The sequence below is a fragment of the Cucurbita pepo genome, chromosome 6, assembly GCF_057944985.1.
Source record: "Cucurbita pepo subsp. pepo isolate OVF chromosome 6, ASM5794498v1, whole genome shotgun sequence".
Classification (NCBI taxonomy): Eukaryota; Viridiplantae; Streptophyta; class Magnoliopsida; order Cucurbitales; family Cucurbitaceae; genus Cucurbita; species Cucurbita pepo.
The window spans coordinates 19,867-38,189 of record NC_141803.1 but is presented as its reverse complement, the minus strand read 5'-3'; the positions used below and the strand labels follow the sequence as shown (position 1 = coordinate 38,189).

The 18,323-nt window shown below is 35.9% G+C and overlaps 2 protein-coding genes across 2 annotated transcripts; both read right to left on the bottom strand.

Annotated features, from left to right (window-relative positions):
* Window positions 1-635: 635 nt before the first annotated feature.
* Window positions 636-3,879, bottom strand: LOC111784746 (UDP-rhamnose/UDP-galactose transporter 3). Its single transcript, XM_023665357.2, has 5 exons — window positions 3,286-3,879; window positions 2,812-2,996; window positions 2,410-2,610; window positions 1,389-1,550; window positions 636-1,297 (listed from the first exon to the last, which is right to left on the bottom strand). The coding sequence occupies exons 1-5, from the start codon at window positions 3,413-3,415 to the stop codon at window positions 938-940; spliced, it is 1,038 nt and encodes a 345-aa protein (XP_023521125.1). The 5' UTR covers window positions 3,416-3,879; the 3' UTR covers window positions 636-937.
* Window positions 3,880-4,925: 1,046 nt separating this feature from the next.
* On the bottom strand, window positions 4,926-18,165 carry LOC111784742 (DNAJ heat shock N-terminal domain-containing protein). Its single transcript, XM_023665353.2, has 10 exons — window positions 17,877-18,165; window positions 17,046-17,105; window positions 13,749-13,831; window positions 13,481-13,640; window positions 10,284-10,413; window positions 7,174-7,332; window positions 6,091-6,269; window positions 5,916-5,996; window positions 5,670-5,825; window positions 4,926-5,314 (listed from the first exon to the last, which is right to left on the bottom strand). Exons 1-10 carry the CDS (start codon window positions 17,961-17,963, stop codon window positions 5,204-5,206), a joined length of 1,206 nt encoding a protein of 401 aa, XP_023521121.1. The 5' UTR covers window positions 17,964-18,165; the 3' UTR covers window positions 4,926-5,203.
* Window positions 18,166-18,323: the final 158 nt, after the last annotated feature.

Genomic DNA, 18,323 nt, shown 5'->3' with positions numbered 1-18,323 from the left:
CAAATGTAAAAAGTGATTTCATAATCCAACCGATGAAAAAGGAAAAAGGAAAAAGGAAAAATGAAAATGATAGACAATTGTTTTTATAAATAAAAAAAAAGTGAGAAAAATCAATTTTTACCTCCAATTAAGTGTTCTGATATATTATGTTGTAAAAAACTAGAGTGAAAAGAGTGGAACCGCCATCTACTCGTAAGTTGTTAAAAACGACAAATCTTTTTCTTTTCTTACAAAAGAAACAGATTCTCAGTTTTTCAAAGTTCTCTTTCCCTATGAACTTACTTCAACTTCTTTTAAGTGTCGAATTTATTTTATACTTTTTGAGCGTCTCAAACAAATATTATAATAACTTAATTCTTAACGATTATGTAGACGGTCATATGCTTCCGTCATTAATTATAAAACCATTATAGAATTTCTTGAACCCATGGCACATAATTTTAAATCAATAAACATTTAGAATAAATTAGAATTATTTGAGCTGAGACTCACCATGGAGTTCCTGGAAGAGCCAGTGGTGTTGTATTTCATTTTAACATTGACTCCGGTTTATTTTCTCTCCATTTGAATCTTTCACAATATTTATAAAAAAACTGAAATATAATATCATTTTATACTAGCATATTTATGAGATCTTTCTAGCTCAAATATAGTCTCCGTCCATTCATATAAATAAAAATTCTCCACTTACAAATGACACTTCGGGGTCTTACAACTAGCCTCAGACCATAAATAATATGAAGAAAAAAATTAAACACTTAGATATATACGTATAAATATGAATGTAAACAAGAAAAATATAATTGGACGGGCAAGGTTCCTACAAGGGCATATAATATCTAAAATTGATTGGTTCAAGGATCAGGATATGGATAAGTCTAAATCTAGACTCTAGACGTAACATAAACAATGCAATGACCTAAAGAACAAGGTGAATTTATCCTTTAGTCTCACCAAGTTCAATATCCTTAACAGGATTGGATTCCACTCCTCCCTTCAGAAGTCTAATTTCCTCTTCCGTCAGGCTATTTTTCACATTGATATAAGCCTTCATACTAGATTGCTTTTCGACCTCCACAGCCCAACTATAAATGACCATACCAACAACTGCTAAAATCATGCCTGATATATTTTTCAAAGTCAGTTCTGAATCAAAGATCAGCCACCCCAATGTGAGAACACATACTGTTTTCATGTGACCTAACACCTGGAAGGAGACAGCTGAGAAACGCCCAATGCACAGGTATTGACTGACATTGCAGAACACAGCAAGAGCGCATGAAAGGAGGATGAACAACTGCAAATACGCACCATCGCCAGAAATTAGTTGAAAATTGCGTAGATAAAAGAATCGAGTAGAGTGGTACTGGAAAACGCCTAGTACTTACAATGGCACCAGAAGACATTTTATAGTTCAGTAGAGATTTGTCACTAAGGTAGTAATCAATAAACGGACCGAGAACCAGGAGAGAGAGGGCTTGAATAGGCGCTGTCTTGCTCAGCAATTCAAAAGATCCAATGGAGTACTTCTTTTGTAGTGAACCTATAGTCTGTTGCAATTATATACTTCAGAGATGAGACTATTATCATAACTGCTGGTACTTTCAACATTGTTTTTGTAACCATTTGAGAGTAGATAAAAGTAGTCTTCAACAAGCAAAATACCATGTCAAGGTTTACAGAGAAAGGTACAAGGGAAGCAAGTAAGACTTTCTTCTGGCTTCTACCGAGACTGACCGAAAGGTGACCAGACAGAACACCAAAGTTCAGTCTCTTCAGAATCCAACAAAACCTCAAAACTTATAAATATAATCACTGTAAAAAACATCACAAGGTTTGAGGATTCAAGGGAAAACATTAAGAAAAAAGCAGTAACACAATTTCCTCGAGGAAAAAATGAAAAATACATGGATGCACCAAAATATGATTCTGGTTAGAGAAGTGGTTCCAAATTAAAAATTAAACTTCAAAAGTTTCTCCATCTTGCCTGACCATGAGATAATTATATTTAGTTATTCCCAGAATGTCTGCATTCAAAACAACATCCATTACAAAAATAATGAGGTCCAATTGCTGTTTCTGATACGACACTCTTAAAAACATTGCAACAAGATTGTCTAGAGAGGAGCTCAATGGTCGCTCGTTCAAGATCATTAGATTAAAACCAGAGTCATAGAAACGATTGAAGGTTCACATTTCATATAAACAATTAACGATTCACGTTTCTACTTTTTCTGTTTTTCTTCTTTAGTAGGACAAACAAAAAGAAAAAAAGTCACACCCTTGCTGCGTGAGGGAAAGAGTAAAAAACAAGAACCAATTGATCGACATATATATTTAGTATAAGGAGTAAAGACCAAACTGTAGACCAAAAAACCAGCACAAGTAGATAGGTGAAGAAGTACTCACAATTTGCTGCAAAGATGTTGATAAAACGGCAATGCATGCACATAAAAACCCTTTGAGATTAACTTTTACATCAGTAACAGTGCAAACTCCCACACCAATTACTACTACAACAACAGCAATTTTCACTTCTCTTGAGTAATGCTTGTTATGAAGGATCCACTCCATCACACAAACCACAGGGATCATACTGAGTTTTGAGATCTGAAACCAACATATTCTCCAATCAATTGAGAAATAAGAAAGAAACGGACCAGAATAGGAAGCGACTATGCATGAAAGCTCAGTTAGATAGCATTCTTTAGCTTCCATATCCGATGCATTCTTATAAAATAAACAAAAGGGCAAAGGTTGTCAAGATAGTCATGTAGTAACCAAGGAAGCAATCTTTTTAGTAGTTCTTACTTGGTAGAATCCCACTGAGTTCAACATTAGACTAAGGTTCATCCCCGTGATAGACATATTTGCAACAATAGAAAACCAAAAGAGCTCCCACAAAGGAACATGCTTTGATGAAGAATAACCAGTGGCATTTGAGACCAGACCAACCAATGCAGTTACCGCAAAGTGGAACCCAGTCAAAGTTGTTGCTGAAAAGGCACTTAATAAGTTAAATAAGTACTGCATTTAATTAGTTGGAAGCTAATAAGCATTACAGAACAAGGTTCCGCACAACATTTCGAGAAAGAATAAAACGTTGGTAAACTGTAGCATAGAAAACTGTCCCAAGCTTGCAAGTTGCAATGTGACAATGGGGTACAACATTTGCCTACAACTGTAAAATAATTATTGAGAATATACCAAGAGAACACATCCTTAATTTTCTCGCAATACATGAGAAGAAACGAGATTAAGAAAGATAGATTCAGTGAGTCTCACCGAAAGTGAAGGCATAACCATTGGCAGACATGAGCTGCTTGTTGGCCATGATTATCCCGACTGAGCTGATAATATTCATCGCCCACGCCCCAACATCCGATACGGACGAGGATTTCTTATCACCCTCCATTCCTCCTCTTTCTGTCTCTCTCTTTCAAATGACCTCGAAAAAAGAAATCTGAGGGAGAGAAAACGAAAAGGAAGAGATTGCGGGGAGGGAGGAAGAAAGGAGCCAGGAAACAGCAGATGCCCAGATCGGATCTTAAAATCCGAGGGAAACACAGGCGAGAGGAGAAGAAACAGCAAGAAATAGTAGATCCGGGATCTGTGCGGTACCGTTCCTTTTCCACCCAGACTGACTCCCAGACACTCCGAGACTCCCAGTCCCTTCTTATTAGTGCTTCAGCCCTCCAAATCCAAATTCCCTCTTCCTCACCGTCCCCGCTGGGCTCCTCCTTCCCAGGTCGTAATTGGTGGAAATTTCCTTTTCTAATTTTGTTTTTAAATGAAATCCAACCCCATACCATACGGGGGATGTCTGCGACGGCAAGGAGGCGTACGTAAGCATCGCATGGGGCTTTCCACACTCCCTTTCCTTCGGTCATTGAAAAAATGCACTTTCGTTGGATTTTATTACGCAGTTTAGGTTTTATCCAAATGCAGTTTAGGATCTTCTATCAATTTCTTTTATTTAGACCTCCCACTTAAAACAAGGCTTCCAATCACCTAAGCTTCTTGCTCTACCATCGTAAGTTCTAAATGGATAACTAACCTGACACCATTAATTTCTGTTAAAGAATTAAAAAAAAATTATTTAAGAAGTTTAAGCTTTCAATTTTGCTCCATTTTATTATCCAAATTTTCATAAAGTGGGCACACTTATATTGAATCATTTTTCATGGAAGGAAGGTATAAAATGTGGCAAGGTATGATTTCTTTATTAGTAAATATAAAATTGAAGTTTAAGGAATTAATATATCAGAAATTCGGTTCCAATACTCTAAGTTCTTACAAGTTTCTCTAACATAACACCAATATGTAGATTATCAAGTGTGAGGTTTTGAATTTGCCAAAAGAAGAGCATTAGTATATGAAGATTAAAAATTTTAAATGTGTGATTCAATCATATTACATTTTCATATTCGTGTTTCCAATATTTAATAACTATTCTTATCAAAAACACCAATGAAGGGATCTTATCACATGGAGTTTTTTTTTTTTTTTTTTAATCTTTCAGAGTTATTTAAAACCTAACCAAAGAGACTATCCTAACCATATACCGTCAACATTTTATATATATTACCCCCTATTCATAAATAGGCAGAAACGAACACAAGATTTTACCTTGTTCAACGTAATTTAATTAATTTTTAAAACATTAAAATGTTCCTTTCTATACAATCAAATAATAAATATAATTTTTAGGATTTCTTTATTTTATGATTTATTTAAAAGAAATCGGTTAAAAAACAGACATGGAAGCCGTAAAGCTAGCGGTGATTTTCCATTTGAAGAGTGAGAAATGTGAAACTGAAGAGGAAATTTTCGTATACCTGATTGACGAAGGGATTATTTATAAAGATTTTTTCTTCAAAGAGCTTACAAATTACAATGGATAAAAGTGGCAGGTGGTGCTCTGGTGAAACGAAAACACAGTCCAATGTAATAAAAGGGTACGAGAATCACCACCAAGCGGCCAACAGTGAAGAGAGGCAGCCAGAATGATGAGAAGTTCCGACGACTACAGCCACAAATGTGTTAAATACATATCCACGACACACACACCCCGAGTAAAGAGATGGCCAGCTGCTTTCTAGCAAGATTGATTATCCACACATACAAGCATATCTATAACCTTACAAATACAATACAACACAATTATCCTACACCATACATACAAACAAACATACAACCCCACTCAATCCCTGCTGGAAGACGGATGTCTTTGTGCACCTGGAGGTGCTGTTGGCATGGGGAAGAAGTTATTGATGTGTGCACCTGGAAAATTGGGAGCCTCCACATACGGACTCTGTAGCACAATTGTTTTAATTTTAAGAATGAAAGAAATGAAAAGGCGACCATTAATACGGAAAGAAGTCAATTGGTTAGAGACCACACAAGTCTACGTGTTTAAAGAATTCCTAATGTTTAATTAATTCCAACAATGCTATTAGACATTATGAACATTATTATTAAGGAAGAAGGCTATGGGAGGTAGGCATACACACCCTTCCCTACCCAATGTTTGCTACTAAAAATATTCTCTTTTCAATAATACTCATTCTAAACATTTTCCCACAGATTCATGCTCGAGAAGGGAGACATTACATAAGTTTCATTATAAAATTTAGAGGATTCCAAAGAAATAGAAAAATGAGGAGTACCTGTGGACCAAATGAAGCAGAAGATGTTTCTTCACAGCCGGAAGATTTCAATGTTGAAATTGGTGATGCGTCCTGACTTGATTCACTTCCATTCAGTTTATCTACTGAACCTTTTACCACCGGTTCACTCTCATTCCCATGGGTTGACTTAACCCTCTTCATCAACATACAAATTTTGAAATCATAACAATTTAGGGAACAAGTCATAGCAAGAATGTGTTACGAAGAATTAATATAGAACAGTACCTGGAAAATTTTACCCAGAGTTTTCAATCCCTTTGCCCTTGCACGGAGCTCCTCCTTCTTGACGTTGTTGTCTTGAAGAACCTAAAACAGTTTATTATCATTACTAACAGGAGACGCTAGAATGTAGCAGTTCTTGCTCAACAGAGGGAAAAAAAAAAAAAAAAAAAATGAAAACCTGTTGACAGACACGGGAAAGTGTGGCCTCAATGTCAGCCACGTTCAATTTCCAGAGGGAATCAATCATCAATTTCTTATGAGATTGCACGTACTCTTCAAGCTCTTCTTCAGTATAATTTCCTTCTGCACTAAGTTGCTTTTTCATGTCCTCCTGCAGTTGAATCAATGCAATTGCACCTAATGCACCAGTACAAGAACCAGTTTAATCAACCTATATTGGAGTTCATTGTTCTTCAGGCAGAAATCTATATGATGGAAAATCTCGATATGATAATTAACTTCTCCAATGTCATCTCTTCTTGTGTCTTTGGAATAGAATAACAGAATTGAGTATAAATGATACTTACTGTCGAGTGACAATTACTAAATTGTAGAAAATCTCTTGACTATATCTCGTCTCTTTTCAAGATGGAGAACGGAAAAAGAAAGGGAGGAAGGAAGGAAGAGTATGTCCAACTCACAGCAAAATATTATTAAACTAATACATTCTTTTTCTTTATTACTTCCTTGGGGATTTTTTATTCCTACCACCTTTATTTTTTTATTATATTAATGAGAAGTATTTTTTTGTTAAAAAAAAAGTAACAATTTTGACAAATTAGCATAGCACAATCAACAACTTAACCGTCATATCATACTTCTATTAGTCAACAAACGGTTAGAGACCACTTAAAATTATTTTTCAAAATTCTAGGACTAAAATGGTTTATTTTGAAACCTAGAGACTAGTAGACACAAAACTCGAAAGTCCAAAACCAAACGTGTATTTACCTTTAAAATTTTATTTTACTACGAGGTTCTAAATTTGTAATTCAAAGGTAAGACTTGCACGGTTGTAACCAATTTTATCAATTAATAATTTCCAAGATTCAGAGAATCTTCTAGCTTTTGCATTGTGACATATTCTTTGTTTCTAATCAAACAAGGAATGAGCCAAGATAATAAGATATGCGTTCAGAAACACGCTAATTTAAATATACTTGAGAGGAAGAGAAGAGCCATGACAAAAGGAAAAGAAGTATTGTAGCTGAAGTAATACCATTGAGTCGAACAATATTGAAGAAAAACACCATAACAATACCTGTGGCTGCTGTGACCTGGGATTTTATGAAGTGCCCTTTGTTTCTAAACCACTCAGCAACAAATGGCACGCCCAAATAAATTGCCTTCTTCCCAAGCTCCTTAGCAGCCTGTCTGGCATATATATAGCCAATTGTGTTTAACATGTCAACTCCATAGGCTGCAAAGAAGCACACCGACAACAGTAAATAATCATAGTAGACTCAGAAGTTTGAGCTTGTTTTTTTGCATGCCCTTATATTTTTTTTTTGCATTTTGCTCAATGAAGCTCGGTTACCTGCCTACAAAAATCATAGTATACTCAGAAACTATGGGGAAAAATGAATGAAATTGATAAAGAACCATACTGTAAGATACTAATTGTGCAACCAAGCTTTTTGTACATACGTGCGCCTGAACTATTGTTATGTATGCTAATAAACTGAATGATGTTAGTTTGATCATTGAGCTCTAGTCCAACGCTATATGTGAGCAAATATTGATTTTGAGTAATCTCTTGAAGAAAGTTGGTTCACCATTACACCAATTACTATCGAAGTGAAACTCTAAAATAGGCCAATAGCTACATATCAATTTTGGCAAGAAAAGATCTTGTCAACAAAGATTGCAAGGAGCCTTGAAATATTGTAACCAGTGAGTGAAGGCATTGCTACCCATCCTTTACGTAACCAAACAAATATAGAGGGTAGGTCTGTTTTAGCTTGTTATAAGTGCCTACCGAAAATCTTCCCTTCTTTAAATGAAGGATTTCTAAACCACCTTCCTGAAGCTCTTTTTTTTTTTTTGTTAGCATCTTTTGCATATAACTAGAGATGACAACAAGGCATGGTGGAGTCAGAATTGAGAAAGCACGCCCCATCTCCAATCCCATAAAGAATTATTATCACGACTGATGTCCCATTCCTTATTTTGGGAATTCGGAGTTAGAAAAATCTTCATTCAGAGATTAGATTCCCAAATGAAAGGAAAAAAAATCCCTCCAGTGAATGTAACAATAAATATACAAAAATTTGTAAAAGAATTTTTTATAATTAAATTTACCATGGCTCATCAACTTAAGTTTTTGGGTTGATCGGTGATTGATTTTCTCATATTTGAGGGAAGAGAAAGCTGACACTAAAAATATTCTGAAATGAAACAAGTTCCTGACTACAAACAGAATCTTCCTTGGGAGTCTTAAACAACATATCTAAGGTTGCTTCCTAAGAATCTTCAACAATATCACTCAACAGTTACCAAAAGGTTGTTGATCAAGCTCCACACTAGTTAAACTGATCTCAGACTCATTATCCGAGTCAATAACTCCACAAGAAGAAGCAATATGCGAAGATTCTTTGATATTACACTGATTAAATTCCAAGTATGAGAAATGACATTTGGACTTCCGACCTGAGCAATTGACAGATTTGCCAGAGAAACCAAGTTTTGAGCAAGATTCCTCGACTATTTCCGCATTAATGTTGACATCAACTAAATTTTGGGGAGAAGGAAAGTCAGAGACTTTTTTTCCCTGTATAAAAATTCAAATAAGCTTTTCAATAAATCTGTCTTAACTTTCTTTAACAGTCAAAGGAATTGGAGAAACCATTCTCCCAGGCTCAATATTAATTGCTGGTGGGCAATAAAAGAATCGTTCTCATTAATTGCTGGTGGTTCATGAACGGTAACGAAAGGACAGCTATTCCCATGTAAAACAACATTCTCAACATGAAGAATGGTTGTATTAAAAGCTATTCTCCAGTCTCATTAATTACCTCCAGCCTCTCATAAATAACAGTGTTCAGACCATGTTCAATAGATTCTTCAGGAAAAAACTCCTCATCTTCTGAAGAAAGAACAGGACATTGCATGGTTTAAATAATAATTGAGAAAGGTATGCAAATATTCTTCAGAAGAGTAGCGATAATGGAAAATTTGAAGCATTGGGTTAGCTGCATCGTAGGTTCTTAATCTTTAGGTGAAGGTGGTTTGAGTAATTGGGTCATGAAATAAAGTAACGGTGATTTTCTAGCAAAAGAAGCTGGGGGATTTTACCTTGGTTCTTCTACTTCGGTTCTGTGGGGCGTTTAGCATTTATGGTTCGGAAACTTTAGATTGGCGTTCAGAAGGCAAGACAATTGATTGTTTGAGGTACCATTGGATAAAATTTCTAAGTAGTGGAGGTTCAACTAATACCTAATTGATCTGTGTTTTGAATGTTGGAATGCATTTTTGGGGTCTCAGATGATTGGATCTAGTAGTATTTTGGAGGAGGCTGAATTTATTGTGTTTTGATATTCATTAGCTTTGTTGGTTTTGGTATCCCTAAAGGATGCAGAAGATTTCAATTTACAATGGTTTTTGGAGAATGATTCAAAGTAATACCATACTTCAACTTCAAAATGGTCTAATCGTTGTTAAAGAAAAAACAAATGGTCCAGTCTTGCTTCTTAGTGCTTCTCTATTATGATTTAATTCTTTTCAGTTCATCAAGAAAGAGTTTTGGTTCGAGTGGCTTTCAAATATCGTTGAAGAGAGATGCGAAAAGGACAACGGAGCATTCTGTTCCAGCCAATTCAATGGTGTTCTCTTTCTAGCTTATTTGAACATTTTTCTTTTAGGAATATATGGATGAATGGGGTACTTTTATTAACCTTTCTACTTTTGGTTTATTTCTCTCTCCATTCCTTTTAGAGTTTAAATCATTTGATGTTTTAAAAATATCTATTTCTTTTCATTAATCAATGAAGGGTCCATAACTTGTTGTCTAAAAAATATATATGGAAGTCAAGGCTACCCTCCAAATGTCCTTATGAAAGAGTACACGCTATGGTATCGGAAAGGTAGGTTCAAACGGAATATGGATGGAGATAAGAACTCTAAATCCTTTCAGTCTTATGAGCTATAAAGAGCAAAGCTTTATTGCTTAGACCCTCTCTAGTCAAGAAAACTCTTTAGTACACAATGTGGAAATTCTAAATGTGATCTAATCAACATGCTCTGATGCTAATAGCTTGGGAGCATATGAATGTAGTCCTGGTGTTCTGGAATTATAACATATGAGTTATTGACATTTCATTCTCTTTTTCCCCTGTCAACTTGATCAAAAAAGTTTCTAAAGGATCATACTACCTGCAACGGAAAGCCTTGCAACTTCAGCTTCAGCATGATTAACAAAATCATCTTTGTTTCCTTGAACATACTGGTTGAGACGACCTTTCAAAATTTCTGAAAGCTTTTCTTCTCTTTCCTTTTGGACAATCTGCACTGAAAGAAGCAACTTCATATTGCATGCTAAGCAACTTTCAATGACGAAAACACTCGAGGGAAGGAATAAAAGATGCACAACTGTAACGTTTGCAATTTTGCTTCTGTAAAAAGCTGATTAATGTAAATATTGCATCATCACACTAAGCATTATGATGAAACCTCATTTTCCATAAATATTTTAGATTCGAAAGAATGCAGAACCACACACATTAGGACAAGTTCCCACCAGGCGATGCATGGTACAAAATGACACAATAATATTCTAGATCGTCAACACATGAATCAAGATGCAAATCTTTTTTAGTTAGAAAGGGATGGAAACTTTCTCAAGAGAATATTTTATCCAAACGTACAGTTAGGTCCAAAGAGTATTTTTATTCTTTATTCCCACCTGTAGAGTCAGGTACCCCACTTGTTTCCCACTTCCCTTTCTTCTAAAAGCTTCTCCCATCCCAAAATGAATGTGCGGTTCTCCTTATCGTATTTTCAAGAACTCAAATGCAGAAATGGGGAGCGTCCTCACTAACCTAATCAGGCATCCCATAAACTCTACATTAATCGAAAACTCTACAGCATTTATATCAACAAAGGAAATCAAAAGAAAAGATTTAGCATCTCTGAAGCAGCCTAGGACCAAACCTTCATCCTGTCCCTCCTCAACGCCTCTCTTTCTCAGTTAAAGTCCTGTTTCCCCTCCTCAACCAGAAATTCTTTCGAGAACTTTATATGATGCTTATAGTTGATGGGTTGAAAAAATTACCATCCAGAAAGGACATTGTGCTGAGATTGCAAAGCTTGGGGTCAGTGGAGGTTTGAACAAGATATTAATCCCGGTAAGTGAAAAGGGAAAGGGCTCAAAACATGTTACTTACATCTCTCCTAGAGAACTTCTCAACTACCACAAGGAGGACCAGTAATGAGAACTGAGAATTCGGTACCCTGAATACAAACGTCCATTGAATCCATTTGGCAGGAGACATCCAAACCTACACAACCAAATGCTTTCTCTACATCAAGTTTAAGAACCCATCCTCGCTGGGTTTTTTGTTCTATACTCTTCAACTATCTCATTCGCAATCAAGATTGGATCAAGAATCTGTCTCCTAGCAATAAAAGCACTTTGAAAATCTGAAGTGGTGGAATGAGTTGCTCTATTTAGCCTGTTTGCAAGTACTTTTGCAATCATTTTATAACAAAATGTAGTACGACTTATCAGACACAAATCCCTCAGAACTACATTTTCCGAGGCTTTCTTAGAAACACGAACTGATATTTCATTAGTGTGAAACTTGCATACAAATGAAACAAATCATCCTTTAATAAGTCCCAAAAGTTGAGAAGGAATTCCATAGAAAAGGCATCCGGCCCTGGAGCTTTATTCTTCCCAAGCCCTTAAATTGCAACCAAAATTTCCTCCAGTGAACTAGTTGATACTAATCTAGAATTCTCTTCATCAGCAATAGGCCTCCAATTTAAATTAGAGGGGATTGAGCGACAAACTGGAATTTTACTGTATCAGGGGAGGAAAAATCCAAATCAGAAATCAATAACTTTCTCTTCTTTGCTGCCAGAATTCGATGAATAAAGCAGTAATTTCATCCCCTTCTCTTAGTCATTTCACTTTACATTTCTGAATCAAGTTTCTTTCTTCGGAACGAATAATTGTTGAATATCACACTTAATTGCTGATCTGGAGCTTATATCTTGATCTGAAATAAAAACCACGTTATTCTTTTGCATCAATAGCAGCCCACTCATTAAGCAAAAGTTTTTACATTTTCTTATTGGATTTTTCCAAGTCGGAGAACCAACTTTTGATGACTGGTTTCAAATTACGCAACTTCAAGGAGAGGACAAAACCAGCCCATCCGAAGCAAGAGTCTTGTGATAAAGAGCTCTTTATTAGATCCATACAAACTTTTTCTAATAACCATGAGTTATAAAAACGAAAAGGGGGAGGCCCCCAACTAAAACTACCAGCTTCAAGGAGGATTGAAAAATGATCAGAAACCAATCTTGCATGTTTGACCACTCACTTCAGTAACAAATAAAAGATCATGAAGAGATTGGGAAATGCTTTCTCCTGAATGAAACTAAGTAAACTTGCCATTTGATAAATGAATATACAGAAGGCCCAACTGCTTAATAATTTTATTGAAAGTCCTCATACATTGGAGGGTATTATTGAGAACGGAAGATTCTACTTGCACGACTTGACCAAGGGAGTGAGTGAGAAAATAATATTGATAATTTAGTATGCGTATGACTTAAAAGATCTTGATGAAGCATCCATTTTTTCAGGCAAAATAATAATTATCCTTTAGAGATACAACACTAAATAGCCAAAAAGTACCACCAGTCTCCCCAATGTTTGGACATAGAAGCGAGGATCCTTATATTCAGCCATGTTCACCACAAGTTCAAAACCCTATGTCGAGTAGCTATTTATGTGAGTGTTATCATGAGTTTCCTCTTCTTTTTTTTTTTTTTAATGAATAATCACACTTTCATTGAGTAGAAATAAAAGAATAGAATGACATACAAGAAGAAAAAAAGAGAGAGCCCACCAAAAAAGAGGAGGCTACCTAAAAGAAAGGTATCTTATCAAGCAAGATAAAGCTAAGAGGATAATTACACAAAAGCTTCTTAACCGAAGCCCACAGAGAAACATGGAATCTAGCAAGAGACCAAGCGTCAAAAGGATTAAGCTCATTTTCTCTAAAGATTCTATTGTTCCCCTCACCCCCAAAGCCCCACACAATAGCACACACCTAGGCTAGCACAAAAACTTTCATTTCTCACTAAAAAGAGGGTGGAGACGGAATTCTTTGATCATCTCTCTGCACTTGCACTCACGCTTTCCAGCCAACTTAACACCAAACTCATCAAAGAAACAAGTTCACACCGCATAGGCAAAATCGCAACAAACTACAGTGCATTCCTAGCTACCAACTGCTGTGAGAACTATAATAGTCCCTAATGTTGAATCTAGCAAAATATCAAGGATTTAATGGACTTTTGGATTAAAGAGTGGCATCACATCAGGGAGAAAGTTATACCCTCATCTTCTCTTGCAACCGTTTGGGGTCAAATTGCTCCCCTTCATTGAAAATGTCCAGAGAAGCCATCGATGCCATGGCAAGCTGACCTATGTATTCTTCAAAAAGTTCACTTCCAAAAAGCATTGCAAAAATTGCTGCAGGATCAATAATCGCATCACTGCAATAAAATGATGATAATGCACATCAAAACTTCATCCAGTAATTAAAAACAAAAGGAAGTACAAAGAAACAGAAAAAGCAAAACTAAAAAGAGGAGAATCTATACGTTGAGATTCCAGACTTCCCATGAGCATCATAAGCTTGTCTTTGAGCTGGATCACTTAACACTTGGTAAGCTTCTCCCAGAACCTGATTCCCAATAAAAGAAAAAAAAGGAACCTTAAACTTGCGCATTTTTATTCATAGACCTTAACTGGTTATTGCCAAAAATAACTTTCACAAAAAAACAAAGATAATAATAATAAAATAAAAAAATTCATACACAACTCCCAACAAACAAAGAATACTGATGGTAACTTTCGAACAAGATGAGACTCAAACACTCACTGAACGTAGAAGGATCGTAATAGAAACTGTCAACACTCCTTCACGTTGAACAATGAAAAAGAAATGATTTTGATCTTTCTTTGCCATTAAACACAGTGAGCATAACAATGGTTGTAAGGCTGAAAATGGAAACTTATGAAGTTTTTCTGCTGTATTTAGGCTTTTGTTGTGCAAAATCAAAATAAGCATATCAATTCTTCCTAGGACTTTTGGATTTCGAAACTGCTGTAAACAATTCTTGCAGCATAGGAGAAATAATATTACTTGGCGAATGACTTAACCGAAAAGAAAATTGAAGGATCAATCTTCAGTACTCTTTCATCATGTTTTGCTTTAATACAAGGATCTTCCGAATTTGACAATAGAAGCTTGGTTCCTCAATTTCGGCTTCCTTCAGATTTTTTTTCCTTGTGAATATTTCCCAAGATTGACGAGTGTCATCCCAGCATTAAGAAACTGAACAATTTGGCTTTGAAACTACTCTAAAAAGGAGGGAAGATCTGAGCATCATGTCACCTATCCATGTTCCTTTCCCCAAAAAAAAAAAAAATCTAACAAATGGCAGCACCAGCGGCAGTAGCAGCAAAGGAGGAGTTGAGGGGAAGGAAAGGGAGAGGTAGGGGAAGGGTAGAGACTAGAGAGGAGAGTCTTTTTAAGAAACATGTATTCAACAAATTAATAGTATTCAAAGAGATACCAATAAGACCACATTTTGCATCAATAAATTTGAAAGTTTCTTTGCATAAACAAAGAGGTATGTTTTTAAATCGTTTCCAACCTCCATTGCTTTCAACCATCTCAATCCTACCAAGCTTTATAGTACACATACCAATCTTTAAATGTAATCCTCCAACTTCTTCCAAGAACCTAATCTTCCTCCGGCCATCAAAAGAGTTTGTTCCCTAATTTTAACATAGCTTTATCGGCAAAAAGAGGTTAAAATTCTTTCTTCAAAATCTTGAAAATAGATTTTTTTTTTTTTTTTTTCGTGAGAACCCGAGCTTCATTGAACAATGAAAGAATGTAAAAGGATATACAAACAAAACAAGCTCAAAAAAGAAGCCCTCAAATTAACTACAGAAATGGACTCGAATCCAAAAGAATAAAACCAAGTTGATAGCTACAAAAAGCAAAAGTAACAGAAGCCCATTGATGTAGACAGCTTTTGCTTGAAAGAAATTAATTCAATAATAATCTCCAAGTTACAAACTAAAGCCCCTTCAAAAAGACAGCAAACTTTACTAACCATCTAACTGCATAACTAATCGGCTGAAACTAAAACTTAAAAGAATGAAGAACAAACTTAAAGAACCAAGGACTTACAGATTAAACCAAGAAACAGTTGGTTGAACCGAAAATAAAAGAAAACGTTAACTATAAAGCCAATAAGACTGAACAATGCCACACCACCCATAAAGATGCATTAAAACTAACAACCTCCCGAACCTCCTCCACAATCTCTCAATCCCTCTAAAAAACCTACTATTCCTCTCCAGCTAAATACCCCATAATACAACAAAGAAACAAGCATGCCACAAAACTCGTCTCACAACCCGTATCCCAAAAGGGAGTTTAGAAGTGTCTCCTCTTCATAGAGCAACAGGCTCTGCTCTAAGTGAAGCATAACTCAAACGAACTCAAACAATGACTCCAAATGGACTGAGCAAACTAGCAGTCCCACAATAAATGGTAAATATCCTCCTTGTGAGACCTACAAAGAATACACCGTTGCAAACACAATATAAAGGAAGAATGCCTATGAATTTGATCCAATATTAACTCTCCCATACAAAACCTATAGAGCGAAAATTTTCAACCATCAAGGGAATTTTTACCTTCGAAGGAGAGGAAAATTACACTATAAGTAGCCTAGTTTGCTTCATGTATTCTAGAAGTTTGGATGATTAGTAAAATTATGGCCTAGCACTTTGGAGAGCAATGAAACTCGAATCCTGTTTACAATTACAGATTTTAGGTTGCGTGCCTGAATGGGACGTTCACCACCGGGTAAGATAATCTTTGAAAATGAGGACGAGTGACTAGTCAAGTAATGAAGCTTTTGCATTTCAATCAATATGGTTGAAGTATAAGGGGACATGATTTATGTGTTTAAACTGACTATGACCAAAATAGTGGCTACTTGAACCAAAACAAGGGCGACCCATTTTCAAACCGAAGGAACATTCAAGTGGGAATGGTCAACCTACTTATGAAGAATCTTAGGAAAGAAACTTGTTTTCTTACCTTGGAACATTTGTCCCGAAGGAAGTCTGCTCTTAATCTTTCACCAGGACTGCTTCATAAGAAAACAATAATAACAACAACAAAAAAAAAAAAATATATATATATATATATATTTCCTTACGTTTGAAGTCACTTTGATTTGAGCGTTTTAGGGTTTGTAGGTTTGAAATTACAAGGGTTACAATCTTCAGTTACCTAAGGAGTTCACATCAATTAGATTGAAAAGGCTGGAGTTGTCTAATATCAAAAGAAGAAAGGTGTCATCTGCAAGCTATAAATTGGATGAAAAATATGTTTCATTCTTGCAACCCATAAATCCTTCAACGAGACCATCCTCCGCATTGTTTTAAAAATATCGTGTTTTTCCCTAAGGCCACAGGTAATCTCGTGGGGTAACGAGTCCCACCTAACATTATTGATAACTTGCAACATCATTACTTAGTAAAGAGAAGTCTCATTTGACCTTTAAGCGATAAAATACTCAAGGTTTTCCATTAATGAAGAAACTTCTGGCTCAAATCTCCTCAAGATAGCATCAATATTTGCTTAGCACTAGCAGTATCCATGTTTTTACAAGTGGTTGAATTTAACTGGGACATACTAATGTCAATCTCTCCATCAATCAGACGAAGGATATCAACTACAGTATGCGCTCGTTTCATAAAAGAAAAAAACTATAGCATAATATTCTGGGACCTTGAGAATGTAAATAAAAACACAAAACGAGTTAAAACATAATCGGGGGTGGGGAAATAGGTTTAACAAAGCATGCCTGAAATTTTTGTGCTGCCAGAGGATCACTTGGGTTTTTATCTGGGTGAACCTGCCGCGCCTAAAATCCAAAAAAAGAAATGATTATTGATAAAAGTCAGAATCTGTCTTCCTGTGTATCACATAGAAGAACAAGTACAGCACAGATACAATATAGCGGAAGATTAAAATAATTCATTAAACAGAAGGACAAGATCGATAAAAACAGTATGAGCAAGGTTATTCTCAACAAAGAAAGCGAATTTCAAAATTTGTTATCAAATGAGCACAAAGTTGAAGATGTAATATATCACAACTACACATTATCTATTGCTTTGCATTAAGGGTTAACGATGAGGCAAAGACCCGTAATTAACGCTTGCTCTAAAATACTAATTATTTAATAGGCTAGCCTCATAAAATTCATGTGTAGGAAAATGAAAACATCTGGAATGGGAAAATTTTAGGTCATAAGGATGGCAAATAAAGCAGATTCGATAAATACTACGAGAATAAGAGCGCTGGACATTAGATTTAATACGGGAGGAGTCTGCATATCAATAGTACCAAATAGATCCAGCTGCAAATTATTGCTCACAAATAATAAATGAGGGATGAATGTCAAATCTCTTCAAACAAATCTGAAATGTGGGCAAATCATAGGTTGAGACAGAAGGGGTGATCAAGTCCAATGTCACGATAGTCTCAGTAACAAGACAAAAAAAAAAGAAAAAAAAAAGAAAAAAGAGAGAGAGAGAGAGAGAGAGAGAGAGAGAAAGAGAACTGAGGAAAGGGGAGAAAATCGGGCCGAATATCACAGAAGCTGGGTGGAAATTATGCAAAGGGAAGCCACCTTGATGTAATAAGCTTTCTTGATTTCGGCTTCTGTAGCCGCGGGGCTGACTCCAAGTACGTCATAGTATTCCGTCTCCTTCACCATCTGGGAGTTCGGATCAGGCAAATGATATTATGATGTAGGAGTGTAAAGGTCCCCGCCGGCCTTTGTCTAGAAATGAAGGTCTGAACACCAGGTTCAAATGTTGGAAGTTTGGAGGAGAATAATTTATTTATCTAAAAAAGAGGCATGAACTCAGATGAGGGGCGACTCCCTGGAGGAAAGAAGAAATATTAAAAAAAAAAAAACAAAACAAAAACAAAAGGAAAAAACAAAGAAAAGTATTCCTGGCCGCGTGGGACGATGGCAGGTGGCGTTACTTACTACGAATGCGCATCCATCAAGCTTGTGAAGTGAATATTATTACTTACGAGAAGACTTGGGGGGGTGATAATGGCCGATTTG